The sequence below is a fragment of the Malus sylvestris genome, chromosome 13 (genome assembly GCF_916048215.2).
Source record: "Malus sylvestris chromosome 13, drMalSylv7.2, whole genome shotgun sequence".
NCBI classification, from domain to species: Eukaryota; Viridiplantae; Streptophyta; class Magnoliopsida; order Rosales; family Rosaceae; genus Malus; species Malus sylvestris.
Window position 1 is genome coordinate 38,948,503 of NC_062272.1, and position 14,193 is coordinate 38,962,695.

Genomic DNA, 14,193 nt, shown 5'->3' on the forward strand with positions numbered 1-14,193 from the left:
GCTTCGTCATCTTCCTGATGTTGGCCAGCACAGCTCGATTCGGAGTCCTAGTGGACATTCCGGGTCAGGGTGTGACAATATAGCTAGAGATGCGTAGAAGAAATGATCGTGTTCGGGTCAAGCCAACTTAATCGTAAATTTGGAGCAATTTAATAACTATTACATTTTAGTTTTTAGTTTTTTTTTCTTTCTGAAAAACGGAAAAAAAAACTCATTTAGTAACAACTTTTAGTTTTCGAAAAAGAAAATAAAAACTATTTTTCGAGTTTTCTAATTAATAATGTTCTTTTAATTTTTAATTTTCTAATTTTTGAACAAGCTTGAATTTACAAGAAGGATTCTCTAGAGTCTTTATAGACATATAATAGTAGTACATAATTTGTAATGTAACTAGAAAATTGTGAAAACACCAAATACAATTATGATTACACTGATGTCTACATTCAGTGACCACATCAACTGTCATGTTGGCTCCGCGAAACATATGTGTGAACGCTATTTATAAAACTAAGTTCTTGAGGTGAATAGTTTTTCAATAGTAAACTTAATTTTCCAAGAAAATTGTGTCTTGCCATTACTAATGTTAATGAGGAACTATAAATTTCCGTTCATTTAAACACAATTAATACCCAGTTTCTGCTTTGCAAAAGTGAAGAATAACTCAAGAAAACTAGTGTCATTAGTGTTGAGATTATGTCACAAAGAAAGTTGAATCAAGCCAAAATTGAAGTTTGGAAAGAAAGCATCCAACTTAAGTACAAGTCATGAAGTTAGGACACAGCTTGGCTTTGACTATCCCTCCTATGTCCTATCCAAAGGTTTGGAATACAAACAATGCATCGAGAGCGTGGAACTTGATTTGGATTTATGGAGCTCCAATATCTAACGCTCTCTCCCTCTCTCAAAACCATGTGAATTCCATTGCCAATTTATACATGTGCTTCAATCCCTCTACTGCCGAAGGAGGATCTTCTCCTGATCCTCTCCGAATCCTACTTGTGAGGATTTTGGAATCCTTTAATCGTGTTTGTTCATCATACATTGTACGGTCAATTTTTATAAAGTATTGTTTGCATTTAATTTTAAATAAATAATTTACGACCATATAATATATAATGAACAAATACAATTAAAAGATTTCCGAAATTCTCACACAGAGTATTGGGACAGAATGACTGCCCTCCTGATCTCTCTCTTAGACTCCCCCACTTCGCAATTCTCAACTCTCGCGTCGCGTGTTACTTCCGAACACAAAATAGAGAGCCCACTCTCTCTCTCTATTAAAACACCAAAATCCCACAAGAACAACACGCGGAGAGGGTCGGACAGACTCAGGCTCGGACAGCACCTATAAAATACAAAGTACCAGAAAGACTCTCAAGAGTGAGGAGTAGAGCGAAACACAGAACAAATCTGCTATCTTTATCATCATCTATCCCATTCTTCTTTTTGTATCTTATATTATTTAGAGGAAGAGAGAAAGAGAGACATCTCCTGTCATTCTGCATTGCCGACTTTGTAGTGGACGAGGTAATCTCACCAGTTATTTCCCAAATATCCAGAATTCAGGTTTCGAAGATTTTCTCATTGAAGCTTTGAATCCACTCTCTTTTGCCCTTTTGATCGATACCCACAAAATAAAAATTGAAATTGTAAAGTGGGTCGATTCTCTTTTTTCTTTTTCTTGAAATTTTGAAGTTTTGCCCTTAATTAGTTGTTTGAGGGTTAGGGTTAGGGTTTTTGATAGTGGGTGTTTCCTGTCTTGGTGGAATTTTCTAGGGTTTTTGTTAGATCGCAACTGGGTACTGCTCCAATTCTGCAGTTTTGGACTAATTAGGGTTTGTCCAGTGCAAGGAACTGGGTAGTATTGGGATCATTGCGGCCCCGCATCAAATGACCATAAGTTCCCATCTTTCGGGGAATGGAATTGTGCATTGGGCAGTGCCGGGGTGAGTACATGAAACTCTGAGATTGCATAGAATTATGGAAAGCACTGTTTTTCTGAGCATGGAAGAAGATTGCACATATTGAATTCGGTGCAGGAGTGATCAGAGACTTGCCAAATCGGTGTTTTGGAGCAAAAGGGTATCTGGGTTTTCACTGCTTTTACATGCTTGATCTTCAGCTGCGAATGAATTTGGTTTTAGGATTTGGTAATGAGGACGAGCTGATGATACTGTATTGGCCCATAAGGCGACATAGAGGATTAGATTGTAGTGGACTGTGTTCGTTTCTCAAGAAACCGTTCGGGTTAACTTAGTTTGAACAAAATTCTTAGAAAAGCTTCTCCAGTAGTTAGTCCATTTGGTTTTTTTGTTGGATTTTCGTTCAGATTTGTGTTCAGTTGTTTACATTGAGGTGGTGCTTGTGTTGAGCCTTGATTTTTCAAGTAAGTTTGGTGTGATATCTGATTTACCTGCCTACACATCTGTGTAGAAAGGATTAAAGGATTGGTTGAAGTGACTGAGAAGCTAATAGCAGATTTTTTGTGCTGGGAATGAATGCGGGGACATGGTGCATGGACAGGAGCATAGTTGCTGGTTCGTTCCCTTTCTGGAACAGTGTTACTGGAAACTAATTCAGGAGTTTTCTTCTTTGGAAGATACTGGTTTTTGGTACTGTCAGGCTTTATGCAATGTCGCGCTGCTTTCCATTTCCTCCACCCGGATATGAAAAAAAGGCTAGGACAGATGATGTGGACTTGCTGAAAAAGGTTAAAATTCTCTCCTTTTATTTTTTCATTAATATCTTTTAATTCGTATAGCATTCATTATGGACATGATTTATCGAAAAGATAAAAAAGGTTAAATGAAATAATCATTCGTTAGGCACATACAAGTGAATATGATTACTTCCTGCAGTTAAACTAGTATGGCTTACTTATCGATATGCAAAGTTTCTGTCTGTCATGCCTGAAAATTGTCGATTAAAATAATGCTGTGGTTTAGGAACACATAAAATTTGTAAATATGGAGTAAGTAAAGATATAGGTGCCAGTTAGAGTCCAGTAATTGCTGGGAAAAACTGGTCATTTTGTCCTAATTTGTAATAAATTACATTTGTGTTGAAGTGAAAATTTATTGGATTAACAACTACTTGTTCATTGGGAGCAGCCTTTCCATAAATGGGGGTAAGGCTAGCCGACATTCACCTCTCCCAGACCCTGCGTAAAGCGGGAGCCTTGTGCACTGGGTACGACCTTTTTTTAACAACTACTTGTTCAATTTGTTGGAGTGTGAAAATGAGGAGCTAATTGAGAAACATAAAATGTTTTCCACTAATTACCGACTATTAGGTTGATGTGTTTACTCCCATTCATGTTTGAGTCCTGCTCTTACCAAGGATTTATGGTACCCACCTTTGGATTTGTTATCGGGGACAGAGAATAGATGGTGGCGGTTTTCATGGTTTATTCTCAACCTTCAATATCAAATCGAAGGGTTAGTGTCCATCCATTCCTTGGTCACCTGGTGACCAGGAGAACATTTTCTATTCATGTTCAATGGGGTCATGTTGAATCAGCAATAGTTTACATTTTCTATTCATGTTTGATGCATAAACTGAAGTTATCCTGAACAATGCCGATGGGTCTCGCTTAGTTTTATGATTCCAATACAAATCACCATCTAGTCAAACATACCCTCAAGTCATATTCGTCCAGTCCCCAATTTCATCTTATAGGCCTGAATTATTTCTCAAAGTGGAGCCAATACTTGTGACATTATTCAAAGGAGGCCTAGTCTTGCCCAGCATTGATGCATCATGTGCAAAAAGAACCTGAAAGTATAGATCATCTATTCCTGGTCATATGATTATATTAAAACTTGGCACACAAACTGTTTTCGAGAGCTAGTGTGAATTTGGTGATATCACAATTATGCATTTGTTTTTGAGAAGTAATAGGGTTTTGAAAATATTAGGGGAAGGAATCTGAATGAAGCTGAAATGGAGGAATTTCTCTCTTTGCTGCCTTTTATTGAGTATTAGTAGGGGCAAGAAGGCCAGAGTTATATTGAGATGTTTGGTTCTTGCTTTGATTTGTGTGATCTGGACGAAAAGAAATAAGGGCTTTTGAAAGCTATGGTGGAGTGGGGGCTGAGGAGCTATGGAATAAGGTCCAGTTTTGGTCTGCTCTGGAGTCTATCTGATGAATTTAGACTTATTCCTTTCTCTACTAATTTGATGGGAAGTCCATGGTGTAGGCCTGTTAATTTTTCAGATCTTAGGAGGGGTTTGTCTCCCTCATGCGTTTCTGTTTTCCTTTAGTGGCCTCTTGACCACTTTTTCATTTGTTGTTTTATTGTCTTTGTTGCAACAAAGTTTTTTTTTTTTATAGGCAAAAAAGAAAAATTTAGGGTGAGGAAATGGAGAGGTTCTTGGATAGAATTTGTTTTGGGCCTCAGTAGGCTCAAATTTCCTGGATTTTTTGGAAGAATGTTTTTTGTCCTTATTCATGTGGGGTGTTCACAAATATTTTAATTTCTCTCTCTCTCTCTCTCTCTCTCTCTCTCTAGCTTAGATTTTTCGCTATAATGTTACCATTGGACGTTGTTTTCTGTATTCTGTTATGTGGCTGGTCGGTAGGGGTTTTTATGCATTCTGCTGGACAGCTTGACACTATATTTTCTACTTAGATCCTGAGCAACAACAACAACAACAACAACAAAGCCTTTTCCCACTAAGTGGGGTCGGCTATATGAATCCTAGAACGCCATTGCGCTCGGTTTTGTGTCATGTCCTCCGTTAGATCCAAGTACTCTAAGTCTTTTCTTAGGGTCTCTTCCAAAGTTTTCCTAGGTCTTCCTCTACCCCTTCGACCCTGAACCTCTATCCCGTAGTCACATCTTCGAACCGGAGCGTCAGTAAGCCTTCTTTGCACATGTCCGAACCCATTTTGTGTACATGTTGATGCTTCACCACCCAACATTCTGTGCCATACAGCATCGCCGGCCTTATTGCCGTCCTATAAAATTTTCCCTTGAGCTTTAGTGGCCTACGACGGTCACACAACACGCCGGATGCACTCTTCCACTTCATCCATCCAGCTTGTATTCTATGGTTGAGATCTCCATCTAATTCTCCATTCTTTTGCAAGATAGATCCTAGGTAGTGAAAACGGTCGCTCTTTGGTATTTCTTGATCTCCGATCCTCACCCCTAACTCATTTTGGCCTCCATTTGCACTGAACTTGCACTCCATATATTCTGTCTTTGATCGGCTTAGGCGAAGACCTTTAGATTCCAACACTTCTCTCCAAAGGTTAAGCTTCGCATTTACCCCTCCTGAGTTTCATCTATCAACACTATATCGTTTGCGAAAAGCATACACCAAGGAATATCATCTTGAATATGTTCTATTAACTCATCCATTACCAACGCAAAAAGGTAAGGACTTAAGGATTGTTGATGTATAAAATCAGTGAGGACTTTGGTACAACAGAAAGTATTAAGTTTGTGATCTTCGCTAGATTGCTCTGGTCATTAGTGTGGATAAGTATGTAAATGGATAGATACAGGAAAGCAAACACAAGATGTACATGGTTCACCCAGATTGGCTACGTCCACGGAGTAGAGGAGTTCTCATTAATTGTGAAGGGTTTCACAAGTACATAGGTTCAAGCTCTCCTTTAGTGAGTACAAGTGAATGATTTAGTACAAATGACATAGGTTCAAGCTCTCGTCTTCACTTGCCTTATCTGTCTCATAGGTAGATGTGGCATTTTCTCTGGAAGTACTCTTCCTCCATCCAGGGTTGGTATCTTTAACTGGTGGAGATGCACAAGGTAATGTATCAATTTCACTTGAAGCTTACTTGTAGTTTTAGGCTTGGTCAAGCGCGATACAAACTATGTAGTAGGAGTCTCCCAAGTCGCCGAGTTAGGGGATCTGCTGAAAGAGGCGACAGACAAGGTAAGCAATCAGAGCTCCAAGCAATCGGTCCCAGATCAGAAGTTTGATTTCGAGTTCCGGCTGATTGTTCTCATTCTCCCTATCATGCAGGCAGCATGAAGGACAAAGAGAAGAAAATGAGAATAGATGATATGAGATACTTTTGCTTTTGAAGAAGTAACTTTCCACAGGCTTATTCTTGAACTGAGCTAGAGGATTTTCTGGTTTCCTCCAGAGTATAAGGCCGATTGAAGAATTTGAGGGTCAAAACAAGTCCATCAAATCTAGAGAACGTTCGACCCTGCTGATATGGGATACTTCTGCTATTGACAAAGTAGTAGATGTATCGGCACGTGTTCTGTTACGCTTGTCTCCACATGCTTCCTTGTATCCTTCTCACTTTCCCTATCTGTTCCTCAGGCAGATGTGGTATCTTCTCTGGAAGCATAAGATGTTGAATATGAGTACTCGAGAGCAATGCCAGATAAGTAATCAGGTAAGGGGTTCCAGACAGTCACTTCCTGACTAGAAGCTTGATTCCAAGTGCTGACTGATTGTTCTCTTTCTCCTTGTCTTTCCATTTCTCTTAAAAGTAGAACCAAGGAGAGAAAACAAGAACATGAAAAAACTGTCCCAAGAATGTGCTCCACAAAGAACTCTAGGATATGTCACATATGTGTTTTGATGTCGGCGTTTGTTTTCTATTTGAGTTTGTATTTTTCTAAGATTGAATACCACTTTTTGGCATAAAACAATAATTCTCCCAATTGTTTGGTTAGCACAATCTTCTGGTGCAGAAATTTGTATGTCCTCTTAGGGGGCGTTTGTTTGCCCTCACTAACTGTCACTAGACTAGACTGGACTAACTATTAGTCCAGTCCAGTGTTTGTTATCATCCGGGACTAGTGTTAATGAAACTAGCCCGGACTCGCCTACACTAGAGGCTTCACTACAGGTTCTTAGCGAGAGGCCCCGGAAACCATGGGACTAGCTAAGACCTCTCCCTGCTCTCTGTTTCACTCTCTATCCTCTCTCCTCGTCCTGAACTCAAACCCAAAATCAGGCAGATTTGTCACTCACTGCACCGCGCATCTCGTGTTTATCATCAATCTTGCAGTCGAGAGGCAACAATTCTCCTCTGCTTAGATCCTTGGCTTGCTCGACTGCACCTTCATCCACCACGACACCGTCACCAAATTCCATGACGCCCCACCAAAACACAGATACGAATCTGCCAAAACCCAAAAAACAAAAATCAATTACAAAACCCATATTATATTCTTCAAAAATGCTTGAGTTGTGAAAAGGGTGGAGTTTGATGATAATAGTGAAAAGGAATGGAGATTGATGGTCTGCAATTTCAACATCCAAAAGATGGCTTTTTCTGATAATAGTGAAAATGAATGGAGTTTGACGATGAAGGGGAAAGTAGAGTGAGAGGGAGTTGGAGGGGCAGGAGAAAAGATGGAGAGCTTTCGGGACTGGGAGAGTTTTCTAGAAAAGGGGAAAAAAAAAAGAAAAAAAATGTAAAAGATAAGATTTAATTATTATTTTAGTTATTTAGTCGGATAGTACACCAAATGCATCACTAATTTAGTCCAGCTTAGTCTAGTCTAAGCCAATCCAACTTAGTCCCTGCAACTAGTCCAATCTGAGACAGTCCGGTGCAATAAACACACCTTTAAAGCCTTGGCAGAGATGGGGAGAATGATTGTTGACAGAATTTTAGAGTACAAATTGGCAACTGTACAATTTGAAATTAGCAGACACAGAGTTAAAACATGTAGGATGCTAATTGGGCCTGGCTATAATTACTTTGAATTGTTGCCTTTTTCTTGTTGCTCTTCCTGAGTTGCGTTCTCTGAGATTATCGTGTCAACTTAAGCCTTGAATTGTTGCCTTTTTCTTGTTGCTCTTCCTGAGTTGCGTTCTCTGAGATTATCGTGCCAACTTAAGCCTTTTGCAACTTTGATATTTAGATTGAGGGTCACTGTTTAACATTATGCTAGCCTGCCATTGCTGGTGGCCATTACTGTTGGGTTCCGTGATTTTCTTTTAAACCAAAACTTGGAATGATCTGTAATTTTTTTTAGGGGTGTGATATCCACACACCCCGTTTTACTGCTTCCACACCTTTTTAGTTTTCAGCTGTCGGATCAGATGAATTGAAGAAGATCAATGGACAGAAATTAACAAGGGGTGTGTGAGAAGTAAAAATGGGTGTGTGGATAGCACACCCCTTTTTTTTATTCTTCTGTACTTTGTGAATTGCGGCCTTTATCATGTTGTACAGTCTTCCTTTCTTTTCTGTTTTCTCATTCCCTATTTACTTGTCTTGATTTCTTCATCCTCCTTTCTTTGTCCCCCCCTGGAGTTTGCCTTCTTTAGTAACCATATATATTGTTCATCCTATCTTGTATAATTTGTATCCCTGGTAAATTGCTCTAAATTCTAGTTGCTGCTTGTTGTTATCATATGAAGGATATGTTAACTTGCTGTATAACGTTTAACTGGTTGATGATTGCCTCTGTTTTCTTTTATTTCATATTCAGAGGATAAGGTGTTAGAAACCTTGTCACTGGAGTTTCCTTTAGATCCGATTACCACCTTTTTTTTTTTTCCTTTGAAGTTCCTTTCTTTGGAATGGCTCACACCACATCCCCGTTCCTACTCACCCGAGTTCAATTGGGACGTTGGAACGGGGACGTGTTATGATGGTCCACTAAACTGGGAAAACCTAAGAAACTGGGTTTCTTCTTCATTATATTGATCCATAACTGCTTCATATGAAGAGTAAAGAAAGTTAAATATCTAGCACAAGTTAATCCTAAATTAATGTTCAATAGACATTGCAATTGGTGCCTGTGTTTTATGTGTGCATTTGACAGCGGTGACTTTTAGGTGTTATGTGATTTTGTAGGAGTTTTTGTTTTAAGATTTTTTTTTCCGGAAGCGGATTCTGATGAATCACAATAAAATGTTTTCCTTAAAGCAAAGTCCTTATTGGTTGGTTTGTCTATAAGTGGAAAAAGGTAGAAAACAGAAGATGAAGAGCGGCTCTGTGATTGGAGAGTGAAAAAAAAAAGAGTATAGGTATATACTCAAAGTAAATGAGAAAAGACGAAAATGAGAAAGGTGTACGGAAACAGAACAGTTTTTTGGATCGTCAGATGAGCTAGACATTTTTCTTTTATCAATGCTTTTCTCTTGCCTTTACTGGTTTCTTTGAAATTTTGGTTTTTAATTACTCTTTTTTTGTGCTAAATAGTTTTCCACATAAAGTACAGCAAATTGACCAATAATCTTCCTTATGCTTTTATACCCTTCTTTTGGTGATTCTATAGTTCTGACAGCCAATGTCTGATCATTATCATTTTCTGCTCCTGGTTCACCATTGAAGGGAACTGTTATAAGAATATAAACCTTGTTTTAAAACTTGAAATAAAAAGATATTGCATTACTCACCAAGTGGCCTAACAAGCATTTTGTTTGTCATGATATTTGTTTGGCTCGTGGCCTTCAAAACTGACAGTGTTAGGGAGTTTAAGAACGAGAATTGAAGTCAGGTGGTTTTTGACCATTTTTAAGCTAGAAATTTTTGCATGCGACTTTGAAGGAGATATCCCAAGGTTTGGTGTATTTTTGCTTGAGAATTTTGTTTGTTCTTTTTTAGGCGTACTTATTGAAGAGGAGGCTTTTGAAAGTCCGAAGGCAGCTGCTAGCTTTTGAAGTTTCTGATCAGGAGTTTCAGGCAAAGAGACAAATCAATATTAATGTTGTTGATGACAAATGGAGTTTTACATTTAATTAGCATGGCATTACTCCCACATTGTAGTGTGGAGGTGTTGAATGCATATTAAATGAACTTTAATCTCTCAAGTTGATTAGCTCTGGCTCCTCTCAGTGTTTGATAATTTGATACTAGTTTAATAGCTATGTTGATCGGTTGAATGCGTTGGGAAGATTTTGCTTTCCATAGTTTTAGAATATACGGAGCTCTTTCCCTTCTGGTATTCGCTCTTTAGGGTTCAGTTTCCATACTTCCTTGGGCTTGCTTGTAACCCCTTTTTCTTTCTATTGTGTGTTATTTAAATACAGTTTTACTTATAGTGATAAATTACCACTGCAAAATGCTTGCATTAAATTTAGGGTTAGAAAAGGCACGGATCTTTATTTTTTGTTTGTTGACGAAAGGCAAAGTTCTTTATAATAATAAATCAATGCCGAAAGGCAGTTGATAGTGTAACTAGAAGTCTTTGGATTGCTGGTTCTTTTTATATGGTAGGATAGGATATGATTGATGACTGGGAGACTGGGGAGTATGGATAATTGTAAACTATATTCTGTTGTTGACACTGCGTAGGAAGCTGGCTATGAACCAAAGAAGTTTCCATGCCATTGCACCTCCTTTATCTTGGTGATAATGGTTTTTTTGATGATCAGTCTTTTATTATTGGTTTGTAATTGTATTTAAAATGTTCTAATTTTCTTTCTTGGTTGTTTTTCCTGTTTTGCTCGTCTTGAACTTTGGTTTTGGGGTGGATTGCCTTTGGTATGTATTTAAAATGTTCTAATTTTCTTTCTTGGTTGTTTTTCCTGTTTGGTGGTCTTGAACTTTGGTTTTGGGGTGGATTGCCTTTGTATGTCTTATTTCTGCACCATCTTGCTTTTTTCTTCTCCTTCTATTTAAATGTTGAAATTTTGTTTGTGATGAAACAATCTTATTGTGGTTCTCACGTTGCAATGATTTAGTGGGTCGTGGTTCTTGGCATAGTACAATTTTGTGCTTCCAATGCACTAGAGTGACACTGCTTTGTACCATTCAAAAACTATGTATTTGACTATTTGAAAACTGCGAACATTTGTTATCCTTTCTTCATTTCTGGTTTTTGGGATCTTTTGAAAAGGAATGTAAGGATATTTACAGGTATGGGGTACCTTTGGAAGGTGGACATGTCAGTTGACGTCAGGTTTAGTTATGGTTCATTTTTGTAGCATTTCTTGTAAGCAAGTCCTTATTATCTATTAAATCTTTTATAAACTAACTTGGAACACAGTTCTCCCTAGTAATACTAATAGTCGTATGTTTTATGATTCTTGATCATATATCTCCTTACCTTTTATCTTTTATAACTGTTCAATAATTACAGGAGAAGCACAGAGAAAAGAAGCATAAGAAGGAAAAGAAGGACAAAGAGAAGAGACAGAGTAAAGAAAAAAGTGATGGAAAGCATCGGGAAAAGAAAGACAAGAAGGAAAAAAAGAGAGACAAATGGAAGGATAAGGAGAAAGACAAGGACCTGGTTAAAGACAAAATTAGTACCTCAGATGAGAAGAGAGTTCCAGGAAAAAACAAGGGTCATGGTGAAGAGAGATACATTCAGAAAGAGTACAAGGGCAACTGTATTGACAAGAGAATTATGGGAAAAATTGGAGGTTATCAGGCAGAGAAACTCGGTCAGTACTGTTATCTGGCTGAGCAAAACCAGAATTCTGTATCGGTGGAGTTGGGTACAACGAGTAAACATGAGGCCAGGGCAATTGGTAACCATCTGGTTGAGAAGATTACTGAATTAGACGGAAACAAGGATGAGGGGATGGTTGGATTGCTGACCAAGGGTACTGACATTTTGGCCAAAGTTAAGGAAAAGAACAAGGATAGGAGAGTTGATGACAGAAGGACAGATGGGCAAGGAGTCAGGGGGGCAGCACAGGTTAGTGGGAACACGATGGTTCAGAACCTTCTTGGTGTGGTTGAACCTAAAGTTGGACTTTCCAGACCATTGGCGAGCAACATGGATAGAAAGATTGTTGGAAAAGAAAAGACCAAAGAGAAGGAAGGTGGTGACAAATGCAAGGACAAACATAGAGAGAAGAAAAAACAAGGGATAGACAAGGACAAAGATAAAGAGAAGAAAAATGAAGCGAAAGGAAAGGAGAAAATTGAATCTAAGAAAGGAGAGTCATATAAAGAGAAGAAAAAGGAAGAGAAAGCAAAGGAGAAAAATGAAACTAAGAATGCAGAGCCAGATAAATTAAGAAAGAGCAATAAAGAGGATCACATAGATTCCCATAGTGTTATAACCTCCCAGCTTCCAGAGGACAGCAACAAAACTGCTGGTGCTGATGGAAATCTTAAGAAACGAAAGGACATACAGATGAATGGAGTTGTGCATGGTGAGCTCTTTTTTATGACGTTAAGTATCATAGTTGCAGCCCAATCATGCAATGTAGTTGTCAAACACAAGTTGGCCTCTTTTTGCCTGCAACTGAGGGAGGTTGTAGGTCCACTTTGCTATCCTTTCTTTCCTTTGATTCAGAATAATAATGTTTTTCAGTTTGGTATCAGTCGATTGGCAGTGTTATTGAATCAATTTTGTCTAGCAGGTTCAAACTTTGGTAATTTTTATTCTTAGTTGACTATTGATGCTTCCCTTTCTCATCTTACAGCCGATGATATTAGGCCCAGTAAACTGTCGAGACCACCTTCTTCCTCTCATCAATTGCCAGTAAATGGAAGAACACTGGAACCTTGCCAAAATTCCATCCCATATGTGTCAGATAGGCTGGGTGCAGCAAATAACATTAAGGTGGACGTTAAGGACTTCAAGATAAATGGTAGTGGTGAAGCTCCGTCATTGGCCGTCTCCACTACAAAGCCGACATCTACTGCTACACAGGCTGTTCCTATTGCTGAAGCATGCATGAAACCACCCCATCCGGATTCCAGATATCTAAGCCATGTGTATTTGGTTCCGAAATTGGATGAAATGCCTGATCATGACGACCAAGATTGGTTGTTTGGGTGCAGTGATGCCCAATTAAAGAAACCCAAGGTGGAATCTTCAAGGGTTGAGGAGACACCTAAGGTATGGTCAGAGGTCCTGCGGGTAGAGTCAGCTGATGTGCATGCTCTGCCGTATGTCATTCCATATTGAACAACTCAAATGGGCATGTTTCAACTCATAACTCTGGTGCGGGCAAACCCTTGATAGGACCACACGAGGGTGAAGCTAGAAAGGCGTCTGGGCACCTTGGATTGTTTTGAGTTTTTTAGCTGCATTCATATGTGATAGCACTGTTGCAGTGATCATGACTCAACACGTCTCAAACACAAATGTCACTCAAACGCCACCGGACACACTCAACACGTCAGGACATGCTCCGGGACCGGGCCAGCTATTTGGGTTCCAGGGGTGGTTCCCCAACAGTTAATTCATTGAAAACGGAAAGTTTCATAACGCGACCAAGTGAAGGGGGTTTGCGTAGAAAGGGAGATATATATATATATATATATATAAGGCTTGTGCATTTTTTGTTGTGATTTGGTTGGCAGCTGATAAGCCCACTCTAACTGTGCGTTTAAGAGAAAACTAGATGTGGTATATTTGCAACTCCGCCACAATTTTGATTTGTAACATAGAACAGCTCCTATTTACATGAAATATCAGATAGAAGAAGAGTTTACAAGTAGAATTAGTTTCAAAGTTGGTGCACTTGAAATGTAGTAGACTACAGGGCGATAATTTCTACTCATGGTTCATTGTGGCCGATTCACATAATTTTGTACCTATGATTGAAACCGATCATATTATCAATCACTCTGTAAAAAAAAAAAAATTAATAATATGAGATTGTTTAGTCTTCTAACTATATGACAATTGATTGGGACTACAGTGGCTCATAATATGATCTTTACAAAGTAATTTATAATATGAACAATTTTGATCATAAGAACGAAATTCTCTGAACTGGGCACGAAGAATTTGAGGAGGAATTCAACGAAGAATTTAAATAATACAATAATATGATCTTTACAAAGTAATTTATAATATGAACAGTTTTGATCATATACACGAAATTATGGGAATTGAGCACGAACAATTTGAGTAGGAATTCCAAGAAGAATTTAAAGAATACAAAATTATTGAAGGGCAGCACAAACGTTTCTTATGAATCAAATTATAAAGTTCTGAAATTTCCCAAATTAATTTTCAATTTTTAACACAACGATATATTTACACCAAAGGTGTCACAGCCCGTCCCGAATTATTTTTGTCGTTAGTGTGAAATGTCTAAAGTACCCTTGAACGCTTGTGGTGTTGTGTGGTTTAGGTTTTGGTTGTGGACCTATATGTTAAGTTCCTAAGTTTTTGGACCCAACTAGAACTAAATTTTCCCTAGTTTTGGTTGGTGACAAACTGGACCACACACTCACACACACACCCTTACCCGTTGACCTCTCTCTCTCATCCCTCTCTTGGATTTTCTTACCATTTTCGTACAACCTATACGGACAACCCTC

The 14,193-nt window shown here is 38.5% G+C and overlaps 1 protein-coding gene across 3 annotated transcripts; it reads left to right on the plus strand.

The window, feature by feature from the left end:
- The first annotated feature begins 1,249 nt into the window (after positions 1-1,249).
- LOC126596296 (uncharacterized) lies at positions 1,250-13,364 on the plus strand. 3 transcript variants are annotated; one of them, XM_050262838.1, is made up of 4 exons: positions 1,250-1,530; positions 1,780-2,713; positions 11,039-12,065; positions 12,339-13,364. In XM_050262838.1, exons 2-4 carry the CDS (start codon positions 2,636-2,638, stop codon positions 12,824-12,826), a joined length of 1,593 nt encoding a protein of 530 aa, XP_050118795.1. In that variant the 5' UTR covers positions 1,250-1,530; positions 1,780-2,635; the 3' UTR covers positions 12,827-13,364. The 3 variants fall into 3 exon arrangements, with proteins under 3 accessions (XP_050118795.1, XP_050118796.1, XP_050118794.1); XM_050262839.1 differs by having other exon boundaries at positions 2,437-2,713; XM_050262837.1 differs by having other exon boundaries at positions 1,250-2,713.
- Positions 13,365-14,193: the final 829 nt, after the last annotated feature.